At 39.0% G+C, this 18,240-nt stretch overlaps 1 protein-coding gene across 1 annotated transcript in view; it reads right to left on the bottom strand.

Moving 5' to 3' along the window:
- LOC132094854 (E3 ubiquitin-protein ligase ubr3) overlaps nucleotides 1-18,240 on the bottom strand; it is a 64,485-nt gene that overhangs the window by 4,646 nt on the left and 41,599 nt on the right. The window contains exons 26-33 of the mRNA XM_059499486.1: nucleotides 12,266-12,399; nucleotides 11,791-11,901; nucleotides 11,405-11,605; nucleotides 10,967-11,103; nucleotides 8,968-9,053; nucleotides 3,869-3,974; nucleotides 2,661-2,761; nucleotides 1,473-1,597 (exon numbers count right to left, since the gene is read on the bottom strand). Of these exons, the coding sequence (XP_059355469.1) occupies nucleotides 1,473-1,597; nucleotides 2,661-2,761; nucleotides 3,869-3,974; nucleotides 8,968-9,053; nucleotides 10,967-11,103; nucleotides 11,405-11,605; nucleotides 11,791-11,901; nucleotides 12,266-12,399 (1,001 nt within the window). The remainder of the gene's footprint in view (nucleotides 1-1,472; nucleotides 1,598-2,660; nucleotides 2,762-3,868; nucleotides 3,975-8,967; nucleotides 9,054-10,966; nucleotides 11,104-11,404; nucleotides 11,606-11,790; nucleotides 11,902-12,265; nucleotides 12,400-18,240) is intronic.

The following is an 18,240-nucleotide window of genomic DNA, read 5'->3' as shown; positions in this document are numbered from 1 at the left end:
GCCCCAAAAAGAGTCATTTTAATGGAGTGCAGAACCATTGCTAATGATCTCTTCTGCGCTAATGAAAAGTGAGATTTATGTGAAGGATTTCCTCTCTCTGGCTTATCTGAACATTATTACGATCATCCCCTTAAACAAATAGCACTGAGGGCCAATAACACATTCTCTCTCTTAATAAAATTAGCTTATCCTTAAGGGTTTTAATGGGCAGTTTAATCATTATAAAATGGATAGTTCCAGCTTTGAAATCTGACTGGATGAGCCACATTGAGCCTTTGAATAATAAACAATACAAATATACACACTAGCCGTGTTTCCACAGTCAGGCTTAAACCGAGCGTGCTAGTGCGTGCCAGGGCCAGTCGCGTGTCCACTGTCACTTCCGGGGCTTGATCGTGCCTCGTCTGGGCTTCCTCGGGGCCAACGGCCAGGGTTTTTTGGCCCGACGGAAACCTTGGGCCAAAGCGGGCCAGCTGGGGCTAGAGAAGTGGTTATGATCAAAGGCAGGGTTTCTCCGTGTCTGGAGAGCTTCAGCACCACGGATCATTTCAGAAAGATAACAGCTTTAACACCGGTATTAAAGACTTTTTAAAATAATTTGAGATCAAAACTCACTCTTAGTCAGCAGCGAGTGTTTGAAATAACTCGATCTGATGTAGATTATAATCGCTAAACAAGGAAGAAATATTTATAAACGATGCAAAAGACGCTAAACATTACCATTACCATAGTAAACATGGTAAATATGAATCGCTTGGAGAAATCAGACGTCAGCTTCTTATTCTCTATCACAATCATGTATTTATTTAATAACTTATATTATCCGTCATAAATCTCGTCTCGAGAGTTTAGTTCCACGTTTCCTATCATAAAAATATAATAATGATTTTGTTCGGGAGCTTTTATAAAAATAGAGATATCATTCATTCTTACTGTGACATATATGGGCAAATAAACAGAAACAGACTCGACTGAATAAACAGGCTATTTTCATAAGCGTTAAAAACAAATAAATAAACATTTCTGACAAATTTTCAAGCCTGATAAATTAATTCATTATGATCAATGTATCACCTATTCTATAGTAAAACATCGATGCTTTTGAATTTAAATATTTAGCAAAGCATGCAAACAAACGGCAGCTTTTATCATGTTCGTTTTGTGATGGCGCTAGTTCCAGTGATTTATTCCTTAGTTTTCTGATAACTTCTCTTTGTTGCTGAAATGATGGGGTTTGGTGACGTTGTTCTGAGAGGCGTGTAAAGGGGGTTGTTTTAGTGACGTGCAGCGTACTTCAGGCTCCACTGTGGAAACCCTGCGCTATTCTGGCCTCGGTGCTACTGGCCCGGGGCTATCAGCTCCGCCCAGCCGCTTTAATGCCCTGGCTCGCACTGGCCCCACAGTGGAAATACGGCTACTAATGACCAAACATCAACTGAATCTACAGGTTTTTTGACAGGTATTTTGCGCACCTTCTTGGCAGCTCCAGTGTTGCTCCAGGCGAGCCTCTCTTCACGACTGAATCTGACGGACAGAGCGGCCAGAGCCTGTGTGTACTGCAGACTGTACAACACCTTCACCACACACGTGAAGTGCTCTGCACACAAACACACACAGCATGGTTATCATATGAGATCACAGTTATCACCAGAAGCTATAGCCTTTGTTTACAGTCATTTAGAATATGCTTTTACCCAAAGCGACTTACAAATGATGACAACAGAAGCAATCAAAATCAGCAAAAGGGCAATAATATGCAAATGCTACGACAAGTCTCAGTTAGGCTAATGCATACATACACACATATATGAAGAATTCATCTGCAAAAATGTATATATATATATATATATATATATATATATATATATATATATATATATATATATATATATATATATATATATATATATATATATGTGTGTGTGTGTGTGTGTGTGTGTGTGTGTGTGTGTGTGTTAAAACAGCAATACTGTGAAACTTTATTGGTATTCAGAATAGCTGTTTTCTATTCAAACATATATATAAAAAAGCAGGTTCTTAAGCGTTTACTTTGGTCTCCCCAAATGTAAAAATGTTGTTTATATCCTTGAATAAAAGCACCAATAAGAGACACTCACTCAGAGAGCTCTATAGACCCCAGAGCTTTCAAGAGAATCACAGGTCTTTTGTTAGGACACAAATCAATTACGTGACTGTGTACAGAAAAAAGACATCAGATTTTTAAGAGAGGGTAATTAGCACTTGTGTGCATGTAGCAGGTGTTAGGCCAGGCTGTGTGATGAGAAAGACACACACACACACACACAAAATGACACTCCATTAACATTCCTCATCAGAGACAATGACACCTCACACACACACACACACACACCAGTGTCTTTTTGAAAGCTATTCGCTAACAAATGCACAGCACGTTTCTATTCTAATACAAGCTTTATTGTCTTGAGTCTTCAGAATGATGGACTCAAATCGATCCCTTGCTCACAGCGACAAAACACTCGATTCTTATTTGAGCTTCAATCAATGCCCAGTGATCAACCAAATAACAGTCATGGCCCATCTAAAGACTAAACCCATGCGAGGGGAAAGAGGAAGATTTTGTGTATTTGTGATGTTATGCATGCATGTGTAAAACAATGTACTGTTTGTGTGTGTGTTACCTTTGCGTAAAGGCTGAGGCATGGTGAGGATGAAGATGATGAGGAGGGACGGGACGTCTCTGAAGAGCATGGGCACCTCAGGACGTTCATCATCACAGTACCTGCACAAAAAACACACAATTATACAACAACACTCAGTGCACAGAGGAAACTATTCATCCACTAAACATCACCACATCACCAGCTGACTAAAAGACACGGAGCAAAAAGCTTGTGCAGCATTTGAATGCAGATGATACTTCGAAATAATGCAATGACATCTGAACATATAAAGAACGACTTTACTGTCCGAATTCTACATCTCAGAAAAGAAAAACAGCTGATGAGTGATCACAGTCAGGCAGAAACAGGGAGAGCAGTGGTTTTATTCAAATGGCAGTATTAATAGCTCGGCTAAAGTGCCTGAGGGGTCCAGTGACAGAGTTTTCCTTCAAAAGCCTCTAACAAGGTATTTATAGGCACAGCTGCCTCCCCTCTGAAGAGTCCTAGGAGACGCACAGGTGAAAACCCTGTCTTACCGCCCCAACGCAGGAGAAATGAGCCCATTTAAGCAGCCCAAGAGTGTTAAGTGCCTTTTAAACAGGAGACGCGGTGAGCGGTAACCTCCACACAGCTATAAACCCTCAAAATAAAGTGCAGCACTCATGAAATGTACTGCTGCACACCATAATTTGCCAGATGCTGCAGTTATTGGTATCTATGGAAACCCCATTTGCACCAGTCTCTCTCTCTCTCTCTCTCTCTCTCAAAAAGATGCAGCAGCAGAGACAGCATAAAAAGCAGAATCATCTATGTTTATATATATAAATTAATACACACAAACACACACACACACACACATACATAAAACATTTAAAATGCAATTTATTCCTGTGATCAAATTTTCAGCATCATTACTCCAGTCTTCAGTGTCACATGATCTTCAGCAATCATTTTAATATGTTAATTTGCTGCTCAAGAAACATTTCTGATGATCAATATTGAAAACATTAAAACAAAAACATGAACAAATTATTCTTTCATTGTGGGAGTAGGAAGCTCTTTTGCCAACAATTGAATTTCCATGATTACAGTAACCTCTCTGATTGCTGGATCTCGGTTTAGGATTAGGAGAAGTGCAGTCCTACACAGAGAGTTGAGCAGTTTATCATTTTATAAAGGATCTCAGTTCAGGAAATGTGATGGTGTGTGTGTGTGTGTGTACTCACGCGGTCTCTCTGCTGTGGGTGCTCTGTGTGAGTCTGGTCCAGGGGTTGTATGCTGAATCTATGCTGTAGAGACGCATGTGCATGGCCAGCACATGAAACAGCTGATCTGAAACACACACACACACACACACACACACACACACACACACACACAGTGTTAGTGTGTGTAACATGATGAATGGAGTTTGCATAGAGCCCCCAGGCATGTAGGAGGATGTGACAGATTATCAGACCCAGACCTGTGTGCAGTTCACAAACCCACCGGACACCAGCAGGGGCTTCAGAATAGAGGTCTTCTTCACAGTGCACCCGAGTCCCGGGTCCCGGGTCTGATCAACATTGTGTATAATACCCGTGCGATCGGAGTCATCGCACCCGGCCCAGCTAGCACACATGTGCAGTCTCAAACCATGTGATGTTTCTATGGCAACCAGTGAGGGACACTTCGACCGCCAAACCGCGCTTTACATTTTCTCCCATTTTTATAATAATATAAATGAACCGTTTAATCTTAAAGTTTTAGTGGTCAGGTTCAGACTTGACGCAGGGCAGAGAGCACAGAGATGATAGCAAATAAATAACGTCAGCAGCCATGGCACTGATCGAGCAGTGGTTATTATAGTTCAAAAGGGCAAACAGTCGAAGTTAACTCACGAGTTAACTCCGGTGAGAATGGACATGTGCATGTCACCGTGACATCAAGTGGACTTTTGAAGCTGAAATAATTAGTGGATTAAGCTTGGACATGTAATAACGAGAGGAATAACATGGATAACTTTCTTGTCGGAGGATTGTAATGCATCACAGACAGTCAGGTACAAGGAAGAGAGACTACGGCTCTAGACTATGGTTGTGAGTTCGACTACTCGAACTCACAACCTTTCGATTGCAAGTCCGACTCTCTAACCATTGTCGTGGCCTAATGGTTAGAGAGTCGGACTTGCAATCAAAAGGTTGTGAGTTCGAGTCCCGGGCCGGCAGGAATTGTAGGTGGGGGGAGTGCATGTACAGTTCTCTCACCACCCTCAATACCACGACTTAGGTGTCCGCAGCATAAATGGCTGCCCACTGCTCCGGGTGTGTGTTCACAGTGTGTGTGTGTGTGTTCACTGCTCTGTGTGTGTGCACTTCGGATGGGTTAAATGCACGAATTCTGAGTATGGGTCACCATACTTGGCTGAATGTCACATCACTTCACTTCCCTTAAATTAGGTAAAACAAAAAGTATTTTTCGCAACAGGTTTATTGACTTGTAATAGCAATTTAAGGTGGAATATGTGACAATCGGGCCCGGTCGGGTCTGTGTCTTCAAGGCGGGTTCGGGACCAGCTTTTGAAATAATAGACGGGTCCGGGTCGGGTCTCTTTCGGGATCAGGCACAAATTTTTGGACCCGTGAAGACCTCTACTTCAGAAGCAAAGCCTGATGAACTTCACCTCAGCAGAAAGATTACAACAGAGGAAGGAGGACAGACCTTCTGCTAGTTCTGCAGTATAGATATACACCACCGTTTAAAGTCTTGGGGTCTGTATAGTTTAGCATATAACTGAATTTAATTTGATAAAAAAAAAAAAAACAACCTTTCAAATTATTGGTTTTCATTTTGACGATTAGAGCTTTCAGCTCATGAAAGTCAAAAATCCAGTATCTCAAAATATTAGAATATTTCCAAAGATTGCAAAAAGATTCCAATCTCCAGTGGACCTTAAAAAGGATCTGCAAAACAGAAAAGTTCAAGTTCTTTAAAGTGTGTTCAGTTCTGCACTCAGTACTTGGTCGGTGCTCCAGCATCAGTGAGGTGAGGCATGAAGCGATCAGTCTTTGGCTCTGCTGAGGACTTATTAGTATTCAGTTCTTATCTACCGTTTCTTATCTTTCTCTTGAACATATCCCATAGATTTCATATAGAAGCATAAAGTGCTCCAAAATCTCCTGGTAGATGGCTGCACTCACTTTGGACTTGATAAAACACAATGAACCAACACCAGCAGACGTCACAGCTCCCCAAATCATCACTGACTTAAAAAACTTCACTCTGGACTTCAAGCAGCTTGGATTCTGTGCCTTTCCAGTCTTCCTCCAAACTCCATACCTTGATTTCCAAATTAAATACAAGGTTTATTTTACCTAGACCACTGAGCAACAGTCCAGTCTTTTTCTCCTTAGCCCAGGTAAGATGCTTCTGACATTGTTTCGGTTTCAAAAAGTGGCTTTGCTGCCCTTTTCCTGAAGACGTCTGAGCGTTTGACTCTTCATGCACTGACTCCAGCTTCAGTCCACTCCTTGTGAAGATCTCCCAAGTGTTTGAATCAGCTTTGCTTGACAGTATTTTCAAGATTGCAGTCATTCCTGTTGCTTGTGCACCTTTTCCTACCCAATTTCTTCCTTCGAGTCAACTTTGCATTTAATATGCTTTGATACAGCACTCTGAACATCCAGCCCTTTCAGTAATGACCTTCTGTGACTTACTCTCTTTGTGGAGGGTGTCAATGATCGTCTTCTGGAAAATTGCCAAGTCAGCAGTCTTCCCCATTATTGTGGTTTCACAGAACAAGAGTTACCCGACATTTATACTGTAGGGCAGGGCTATTCAAATCTTGCCCTGGAGGGCCAGTGCCCTGCAGAGTTAAGCTCCAACCCTGCTCAAACCCACCCACCTGTGATTTTCTAATGATCCCAAAGACATTGATTAACAGGCTCAGGTATGTTTGATCAGGGTTGGAGCTAAACTCTGTAGTGCACTGGCCCTCCAGGGCAAGATTTGAATAGCCCTGCTGTAGGAGATGGTCATTTAATGAAAGTCAAATGTAAATATTCTAATGTTTTGAGATACTGGATTTTTTTACTTCCATGAGTTGTAAGCTCTAATTGTCAAAAAGAAAAAAAAAAAGAAAAAAAAAAGAAACTTTTCAAAATGTTTTACTTTGGCGTATACTTTTGTATAGACATACAGAGGCTAATTCAAGTATTCTTTAAGCTATGCTTGACTTGACCATTCATTTCCAAAGCCACGCATTTCAACTTCATATTTACTCTGCTCAAAAATCTTTTGAATCATCAAAATTGGATAACATTGGATAAACATGCTAAAGAGTCAATTTAGAGATGATAACATGAAAGTACTGATCGGATTACACAAAACAAACTGTATGAAGCAAACAATTTTACTTTTCTATTCCCAACGTGCCTAAGAAATCCTAGAGCCATACTTATGAGCACACACTAAATCACACTAATTAACCTACAGTACTTCTGTGAGCAGTACAGTGCAATGTAGATGAACTGTGTGTGAGGTCTAATGTCATTTGACATTTCAGCCTTTAAAAAGGTCAAATTTAATCTCCTCTGAATGCAATATAAGATGTGACATCTCACAGACCTTACAGACTCTGAGTTCTTTCTGCAGAGAGTATGCCAGATGTGCATTATTAGCTGGCTCATCTACAGACTCATGGAGAGAGCAATAGCACCACCTATAGATACCTACGACTGGATAAAATTATTCCTTCATTTACAGCATTTTAAATCCAAAAAATTTGAAGAGGAACAGCTAACAACAGCTTACTGGTCAATTAAGTATAACATTTTCAACAAAATCCTTCACAGAAACAGCAATGCAAGGGCATGCGAGAAGAACATTTAGATTGAAGAGCACTTTTGCACTTATGTCTGCACTATTGTTTGAGGTGTTGGTCCATTTACACGAGTCAAAAATTCATTCCCATCTACACTAACATCCAGAGAATTAACTTCAAACTAAACTGAAAATCTCCTGAATACAACCCAGAATTGCTCTGACTAACTACAGGATATCTGCTGGCAAATCTGATAGCAGTAGCATAAAACACTCATTCTGGAAGCCAACTAAATTTTACCAGCCATTTACATTAGAACAAATCTCTGAATTAAACTGTGTCATGTAATGTGATACTGCATAACAATTTTGAAAAACACCAAAATCATAAAAAACAAATCAAAACCATAAAAAACAATGGCATCCTCTGGTCACAAGTGGCATGCACTTTCTCTTTCTTTGTCCATACTTTCGGTTTTCTTGTTCCCTTGCTGATCTGATCTCTAATGTACTGAGACTGAGTAAATCTGGCCCTCTCTGTGGATGTGTGTTTAATGTAGCTCAGAAAATGGCTGCATTGCTGGAGTGTGAAATCTCTTCAGCTGTGCTTGAGCATGGGGATTTTTTCACAAGAGCTCAAAGGCTGCACACACACTTATTTATACAGAGCCAGTGTTTGGATGTGTGTTGATTGACTGGTCTGGACTGGACTGCAAAAACGCACCAACATCAGTCTCGATATTCTCCCTGTGTCCATCAGCATCCTCCATAATGCATCATATCCCAGAAGAATGGCATTCCTGAAGCATTTGAACAGTCGCCTCACACTTGAATCATGGACAGTAGTCCCCTTGTCACTAAAGTTTATAAATTGCATGTCTTTTTAATTCTTGCCAGAGTTTGAACTATTCAAAACTAACATGCTCTCCTGTGCACTCATGCGCACTCACAGCGCACACACATAACGTCAGGTTCACATTACTTCGTTGGCAGTGCATTCAGGAGTGGTGCGTCACACACCAAATTAAAGTGATAGCACATTGTTTCCAGTAAATATGAACATGGAGTGAAGCGAAAATGTAGTAATTACACCACAAATGCATATAATTAAAGTCTACTGTGTTTCATAGTCAACACACAGGTTATAGCTTTTTGGCTAGGTTTAAAGGAAAATAGGACTTTTAGATAAAGGCAATAATAGATGGCACTCGTTGAGGTAGGAAAAAAAGTCCTTTATGAACCGCAGGAATGCTTGTAATAAAGATTTAAATGCAGAAGAAAAGGCAGTAGAGCTGACTGTTTCTGTCAAAGGGTAAGTTTGTGATAATGTAAGAAAAGTAGATGAAATGTTTTGCCACTTGCTTGAGCAACTTAAAATCAATCTAGAAGTAAATGCAAATGTAAAAAGCATTGAATAATGCGCTTCTTATATTTCTTGCATTTAAACCAGTATGAAAGATTGTAGTACCCTACTATTGTATATAAAAACAGAAAGAGGGAGAGCGAAAAAGAGAGAGGCACTCACTGAGACAGGAGCGTTTGGCAGCGGCACTGGCCCCTCCACTGCATAGATCCCCCCCACGATGGACCAACTCTAACTCCAGATTAGTCCTGAGAGAGAGCGAGAGTGCGAGAGAGAGAGTTAGTCAGTATGTGGACTATATCAGCTCTGCAGGAAATGATCAACCGGTCCAACGATCCAGTAGCTAACACTTTACCTAAAGCCTATATAAGGCATTAAAAAACATTTAAACCAATATAAAATATATTTAGGAGGGGAGGGAAGGGAAAGACAGACAAAACCACAAAGAAATAAAATAAACCAGTCACAACAAACAAATACAAAAAAATACAAACAATAAATAGAAGATAACAAAAATGACCAAAGAAAAAAAACAAAACAAAAAGATTAACACAGAATGAAAGATACAAAGAACAAAGAGGAGAGCACAAGCTGAAAAGTAAACAAAAGAAACAAACAAAAGAATGGAATTTATGAACAAATAAACAAATGAAGGAACGATTCAAAGAACAAAAGTAGAGGTCGACTGATTTATCGGTTTTGACGATTAATCGCCAACAACAGTTGATTTCTGGAACAATCGGCAAAATCCATGCCGACAGTGGCTGAAATCACTGACAGCATGTGCTGCTTGTTCATACAGTGATGCTGCACGCTGAACAGAGCGAGACACTTGCCGCGCCTAAGAGTGCCATTCACATTTTTTTTTTTTAAATTACATTATATTTGCCCTGAATCGTTGTTAATGTACATAATGAATTGTATATTGAGCATTATCATCGATTGTCTTTCTGTGGCTCTAATGAAGTCTGTATGCCTCATAGAGCTATAATATAGATTGCTCTTTTCGTTTGCTCCATTTTTTAAACACTGAACTTCAAACTTCTCTTTGGCTCATTGTTCTTTCTTGAAATCAGCTTGTGTCCGTTTGGCGAATAAATAAACTGTTTTAAACTGCTGCTCGAGTTGAACGCGACGCGTCCAGAGTGTGTGTGACATGAGTTCTCCTAGACTCAGCGCTGCTCTTTTATTTTGATTAGATGATCATTAAGTGTTCAAGAATAGAAGCAGTTAAAGTGCGAGAGTAAACATTGTGCTGGTATAATTGTAGGGCCCTATGATTTCGCGCGATGCAGAAAACGCGAACGGAATCGCGGAATCCATTCATAAAAACAGAATTCCTCACTAAATGAGGAAGAAAACACATGAAGAACATCTCCAGAACTGCTCTGAGAGTCACTTCATGAGCACCTGACAGTTTGATTTGAGCAAAAGCACACATGCACAGATCAATTCATCTACACTACATTTTTTATGTAAAGTTAAACTTTTATTAAATTGATTTGAAAATGTATAAGTTTCATGATTTTAATTAATTAGACTTGCTTCATGATTAATACATTTTAATTTAACTATTAAAAAGGAGTGGAGAAAAATCAAAATGGAAATAAATAATCGAGAAACATTAAATAACAGAATTTGGATATAAATAAAATGTATTTTAGGAAAAAATTCAACTGATTTCATAGGGCCCTATTAGAGTGTGGTAATTTCAAAATTTATTTACTATTACTGTTGTTATCATTATTACCTTTATTATTACTACCACTATTAGTATGGTTTAGTAGGTTTTTTCTTTTTGTAAATAAAGCACTATTTTAGTTTTTGTTTAGCATCCATTTTATAAACTATCGATTGATTAATTGGTATCGGCCAGTGTGGTCCAACCTAGCTATCGGTATCGGCAAAATTCAATATCGGTCGACCTTATCGAAAAAGCAGATGTTGTTTAATAAACCCATGTGGACAAACCGCTGATCTGAAAACAAACTATTCGAGCAGGTAAATATTGTCAATATGCCATGCATTTCACAAGCAACACACTTCCTCCAGGAAACAACTACTACCGAAACAGATTGAGCTTCCTTCTAATGGCACACATAATGAGAAAATTCAAGCTAGGCCTATATATAAAAAAATGCAGTTCATGGCTCTTTCTTACCTGGCCACGGAGTACATGAAAAGGAAGTCATTGTCAGGTGACCCTGGGTTCTTCCCATAATCCATGTATTTTTTCTGCGTGGTGTTTTTAATGTCTTTTATAACAGATTCCATCTCTTTACTCAGATTTGACTCCGCCTGGGAGGGGAAAAAAAAGTTAAAAAGTCAGTCACTCCGTGAAGGCTTCTCTGTTTTTCAGAGCAGAGTTTAATGGCCTGACATGCAAGTTTATGATACTATCTTGAGATTTTGTGTTATGAGATGTTAAACCACAGCAACGTTCGGCGGGGCATGAAGGATCACATGGAGGTGAGTGGCACACCAGTTCTTACTCTGAATCAGGATGGAGGGATGAGATGCACAAAACAGAAAAGAGGGGAGGGGAGAGCGCTCTAATAAATACCAGTATAGGATCTCTCTGCTTTAGGCTGGCGCTTACTGGGAAAATGCCCAGCTGCTCCTGAAGGTCCTCCACTTCCCTCACCAGTGTGGACATGCTCTTGTTACTGGGAGTGTGCCAGGCGCCCGTCTCCATCCCACGGCCAGGACGACAGGGCAAAACACTGTTGGCGAACTGACGACACAGCGGACAGGTGAACTCGCCTTTATCCACAGAAAACCCCTGAAGAACCTGATCGTTCTGAAAAAACATACACAAACTGTTCATTTAATGAGGTTTAACAGATGACTCATCAAACAGATACCATTACATCTATTTGTGAGAATATGATCCGTTATATAATCCCATAAAGTCTGAACCTCTAATGAGAACAGAGTCTCAACTAAAATTATAGTCTTCAGTATGAACAGCTGATGAATTCTTACCCGTAAGGACTCCATGTAGGACTTGTGACAGTCTATATGCAGAGTGTGGCCACACGTCTGCACATACACACCCCCATCCCAGCCAATAGACACAGACTGCAGACATGAACTCTGGGAAATACAAATGTTTTTAGCTGCTGTAAAATAGCTTAGAGTATATGCACACATTTTTACATGCACGCAGCTGTAAACTATCTGCAGTGGGGATAATGAGCTCCATTACCTTGCAGAATAATTGTTTATTGTAATTCCTAATTTTATAAAAGCAATAAGACACCCAAGACAGTGATTTTACTACGTGATTAACAACTCTTAGCCATGGTAATATCACTGTAATGCATTGGCCCCATGTGGTTTATTGAATTAATAAAGTATGTACGTAACCCTTATGAAACTGTATGCTTAGTCATATTGTATTTATATGCTTCAATAAAAAACTAATGTTTTAGAAAGAGTGTTTATATGTGGTACATACATCTTTAAAGTAACGCTGCATAAGGGTCAGCCTAACATCATGGGCCGCTCCACATGTGTCCACGGGGTAGATATGTTCCTCATCAGTAGTAGGCAATTGCTTTGGTGTGTCACTACGACAGCGGTGTCCCAACACTGAAATACACACACACATACACACTCTTTAGAAATGCCAATCATATGCTGATTAGCTGCCATCATCACATTTATGACATTCTCCATTTGCATACTATAATGAAGCACCATGTCAAAGTCAAAACTGTAATGCACGTCACGCTGCCTCCAAATCCCACCATACCTAACACTCAGCAATAAAAATTAAAGATCCTTTTAGTCCATCAAATCTTCAAGAAGTGATTTTCCAGCTCTATAGGGTCAAACAAGATTGCTACAAACACAGCTAAACTACCATCTTGACCTTGAGGCATTTCAAGAATACTAAAGTCACAAATCAGACAAATCATAGACCAGTGATTGTTCATAAAACAGAATGTTAATTTTATCACAGGACTGTGGTGGGAGAAAACTAGATGCGAGTCTACCTGCTAAGAGTCCCCAATGCTTGATTAATGAAGCAATTAAACACTGTTGTTAAAACAAGTAGTGTAAAGTGGGTGGATTTAAAGTCATGGGTGGGTTAATGTAGAGTTAAAGAGCTCCAGTGATCTGGATCACTACAATCTGCCACCTGCAGATGGAAAGCTGTAATGCTTGTCCTACTGCCTGTTACAGACCTAGAATAGAACAGAAACTAAACTTAATTTAACGCAAACAAAAACACAATGATGTCCGGTACGTTTAATATACTGAGCTTCTGTAAAACTATGTTTTTTTTAAAGCACTATACAACTAAATGTAAATGTAAAAAACATATTGAATGGATTACAATTGTAAAAAACGCATTCTTGATCTGGGATGCGAAAATCATGACAATTAAACATTTTTGGAGAACCTTGTTCAAAGTGTTTATTTAAAATGTCAAACTGGACCTTCTGGACTTCTCTCTAGTGACCTATGCATCATGACTTTACATATGCTGTCTGCTTGGAAGAAATTTAGAAAGCAATAGCTAGTATGGCAACAAAGGCAATTCCTTATATTATCTTATTTGATCTAAAATACACTATGAAGGTTGTCTCACACCGGACAAGAAGCACAGCTCCGCGTCACACCACGTCTTTAAAATTTTAACACATTGGGCGAATTCCAAACGGAAGTGAGCATCAACCTCAACTTTGCTTTAAAATGCATAGCACAATCTCCTGTCTGAAGATCACACGATCACAAACGGATATCACTTCCGTGCTACTTGTAATGCGTTTAAGCTAACTGAGACTTGTTATAGCACTAATATATCATTGCTCTTTTTGTTGTTTTTGATTGCTTCCATTGTCCTCATTTGTAAGTCACTTTGGATAAAAGCGTCTGCTAAATGACTAAATTTAAATGTAAATGTGAAGTGACCATCACGTAGGGGTGTGACGATAACCGCATCACCGCAACACCGCATTAATGAGATGCCTACCGCGGTGTGAGGTCATCACCGCACATGATTTTTTTTTTTTTTTTTGCTGAAACTTACAGGACTGCATATGGTGTGTGATATGAACTATAAATACATTCATCTTTGCTAATAATTTACTTTTACCGCGAGTCCTATTTTCAAGGGCTTCTGGGGAAAAAGCCTGCATCCTGCGCAAGGGAGGGACAGTCCATTAAACATATGGGGGATTTTTTTTGTGTGTGTCTGATTTTTAATTAACTGCTAGCCATGTTTCAGTACTTGTAATGTTTACAGATAATGTTAAATGAAATACACACAAACTGGGCATAAAAGACAATAGCGTAACTTAAACAGTTGGAGTTAGTTAGATTTTAATTGCAAGTAGGTAATTAACTACCGGTAGCTATCACTTCATATGGTATAGGCAATAACCGTTGACAGCGCTAGCTGACATTATAAAAAAAATGGCCACGAATTTAGTGTCTAAACCCAATACTGTGTCGCCTATTTGGGCACACTTTGGCTTCGAGTCAGATGACAAGGGAGAGCCGGTGAATTTGGACAAGGCAGTATGCCGTATTTGTCGCACAAAAGTATCCGTTTCGCAAGGAAATACAACTAATTTAAGATCACATCTGAGAATTAACCATCCTGTGGCGTTTGCCGGACTTGGGAGCACCAGCAGCACACCAACCTTAGCTACAACCTCAGGCCAGCAGCGACAGTTGGGAGTCTCCGAGGCCTTTGCGAGAGGTGCGAAGTACCAAAGAGGCAGTAATCAGTGGCGAGCGCTTACTGATAGCGTGACTCGTTACCTGGTTGAAGAAATGGTGCCATTCCGTACCATTGAGAAGCCAGCGTTCAAAGCCATGCTACATACATTTGATAAGCAATATGTACTTCCTGACCGAAAGTACTTTTCTCAAACAGCGATCCCTGAAAAGTATCTGTCAGTGAAGGACGGCATAATACAGGACTTAAAATACGTTGATTATTTCTCAGTGACAACTGATATGTGGTCAAGCGTAAACATGATGCCATACATGAGCCTGACCATACATTATCTCAGCGCAAACTGGGAACTAAAATCGAAGTGCCTGGAGACTGTATTCACGCCAGAAAGCCATACGGGTGACAACCTGGCGGAAGCCCTCAGGTCCTTCTTCCAAGAGTGGTCCCTGGACGAGAGGAAACTGGTCTGTATTACAACGGACAATGGAGCAAATATTGTGGTTGCGGTCCGAAAGCTTGGCTGGACATGGCTAAGTTGCTTTGGCCATAATCTACATTTAGCCGTCACCAATTCGATGAAGTCAGAAAAGGACCGCACTGCCCGAGCCATGGGTGTCTGCAGAAATTTGGTGACGGCTTTCTACCAGAGCTGGCAGAAGAAGAAAAAGCTCCAGAGAGAGCAAGTCGAGCACAACCTGCCCCAACACTGCTTAGTTCTGGTGAGTTGTGCTAAACTTCGATTCTACTTTCTTTAGAGGTTGTTTTTCAGGTAACAGTCCGTGGATATAAACGCACTCGTCCAAACGCAACATGTTGAAACTTTGAACAATTTATTCTACATAATAAAGGGTTGCAAACGGTGACAAAACCTGCTGTATAATTCATATTAAACTCAAAAGATATATAAAAACAAGTAATCTATGAATAAATGTTAATTCATATTATTGTTAATATGTTTATGATGTAATAATTATAATTTTTCAAAGCGAATACAAAACGATATCGAAAAAAAGTTATATAAATAAATGTTATTTCATATTATTGTTAATGCTTATAATAATTATAATTTTTCAAAGCGAATATGAAATGATATCGAAAAAAGTTATATAAATAAATGTTATTTCATATTATTGTTAATGCTTATAATAATTATAATTTTTCAAAGCGAATATGAAACGATTTCGAAAAAAGTTATATAAATAAATGTTATTTCATATTATTGTTAATGCTTATAATAATTATAATTTTTCAAAGCGAATATGAAACGATTTCGAAAAAAGTTATATAAATAAATGTTATTTCATATTATTGTTAATATGTTTATGATGTAATAATTATACATTATCAAAGCGAATACGAAACGAAATAAGGAAATATAAAATAGCCTACTGTAAATAACTGGGCAAAACTTATGGAAACGCCAATCAATGCTCTGATTGTGAGCACGATTTAGGCTACTAATTCGTTCCCTCGATTTATAAATAATGCGCACAATTTACTATTTCATTCCCTCGATTTGCAAAATCGTGGGACGATTTACTTTGTTCTTTAGACATGCTAAACGTAGCCTACGATTTAGCCTATTTTTTTCTTGCATGTAATGTGCGGGGCTCCGTACGATAAAACACAACAGATGGCAAAAATAGCCTACACATTAAATAAAAAATAAAGAAATGGAAAATAAGGATAATAGCATCATATATAGGACTATAGGGCATAGGCTACAAAATACAGATTGATGTGAACATTGCACTTGTCGGGAAAAGGAGACAGTGGCACGGTGTATAAAAAATATATATTTTATTGCACAGGACAAAAAACATAGCCTAATTGGGGATTACAATTGTGTTTTAAATGTTTTCACAGGATTGTCCTATCAGGTGGGGCACTAAGCAGAAAATGGTTGCGCGCGTTCTTGAGCAAGTCCCAGCCATTAGGCGGGTTTTGATGGATGACCGGCGCAGCCAACATTTGATACCGACGTGGCAGGACATCGAAGTCCTCGAATCCATTAATGCAGCGCTGAAGAAGGTTGCAGATTTTACAGATGCGCTGTCTTCCGAGAAGACCTTTACAGCGTCCTCTGTTAAACCAGTCCTACAGTTATTAACTGAGGATCTTTTGCTCCCAACCGATGACGATACGGAGTTGACGCGCAACCTGAAAAAAAAAATGGTTGGAGTCTTGAAAGACAAATATAGTGCACCTGCCACACAGCAACTATTGGCAAAGGCCTCATTCATTGACCCAAGACACAAGGACATCAACCCACGCGATGACGTTAACCCTTGTGGATTGTTCAAATTCACTACCCTTTCGAGTTGTTCGGGATGAAAACATCCACTCAATTAAACTGCTGTAAAAATGAATCAGATTCACATTTTTTTTCCTTTTTTTTTTTTGCATAAATCTGTTAATCAACCTCAGTCCTGATCAAAACTACCAAATGTTTTTAAAGAAATCCAAGATTTTAACTCTTTAATTGCCAAGTTCATAAATGATGTCACTGGTTTGGGGAAAAAAAACACACAAAATGACTTATTTTCAATATAAAAGTAATTGTGGCTGGATTTTTTTTGTACTTTTTATAACAGTCTTGGGCATGTCAAAGTTTAGTAGCAACATTGGCTTTGATGCATTTTTAGTTTTTGTGCAACATTAGATTAAATTTTTTTCTCCCTAATTAGTTGTTGGTGGCTGTTTTTGCCCCATTGACTTCCATTATAACGACATTTTTTGATTGTAAAGTCATGACACCATGTAATCATGCATTCTTGATTGTTTGTGGTTTTCCCTTTTGGGAAGAGGTAAAATTTGTTAATTTTACAGTTGATCACTAGGTGGGACCATTAACCCTTTAGATAGGCCTGTGCAAAAAAAGGCTTAGTTTCTGGCTTGTATATGGAGTTATATGGAGTATAACAGAAAATTATAGTGTTTGTGTGTGTGTGAGATTCTTGATTGTTGGTGGTTTTCCCTGTTGGGAAGAGGCAACATTTGTTATTTTTACAGTTGATCACTAGGTTGGACCATTAACCATTTAGATAGGCCTGTGCAAAAAAAAGTTTAGTTTCTGACTTGTATATGAAGCTATATGGAGTATAACAGCATATTATATTGAGTGTGTATGTGTGTGTGTGTGAGAAAGAGAGAGAGAGTGTGTGTGAGAGAGACCTTTGCACACTTACCTTAATGTATTTCAGAAAATCACAATGTACACCTCAGCTCTTAGAACTACATGGAGTAAACAAAAGTGTATTTATGCACCTGCTGCTTTTTAATGGTGGTGAAAGTATTCGGTTGTTAAGTGATGACGTAAGAAGCGCTGTTTCCGGTTCCAGGCCTCAACTCGCTTCACTTGAGAATATGACCTCAGCAGCCGTTTATGAGCACTGTTTAATCATATTGATAATTTAAGTTAAATGCTTTCAAACTTACGATATACACTACAGTCTCCGTGCTCACAGCGTCCCAAAAACAAATCATTTTTAGATATTTTTTTTATATTTATATTTTCATTGTCTGGCTATCTGGTACTTCGGTATGGAGTTAAAGGTTCATATTATAACTTTTTCGCTAGTATTCTATCACATTGTGAGTTTATATTAGCACCTTTTGTTGTTTTCTCGTGGTAACTGATAGAGCGTTTGGACACGGAAGCACTGCTACGTGACGTCAGACTTAATAAGCGAATAGACTAAACAAAAGCAAAGTACGTGGATTTAAACACTTGCATGCCA

This window comes from Carassius carassius, chromosome 19 (assembly GCF_963082965.1).
Source record: "Carassius carassius chromosome 19, fCarCar2.1, whole genome shotgun sequence".
Classification (NCBI taxonomy): Eukaryota; Metazoa; Chordata; class Actinopteri; order Cypriniformes; family Cyprinidae; genus Carassius; species Carassius carassius.
This window is presented reverse-complemented; position numbering and strand designations above follow the sequence as displayed.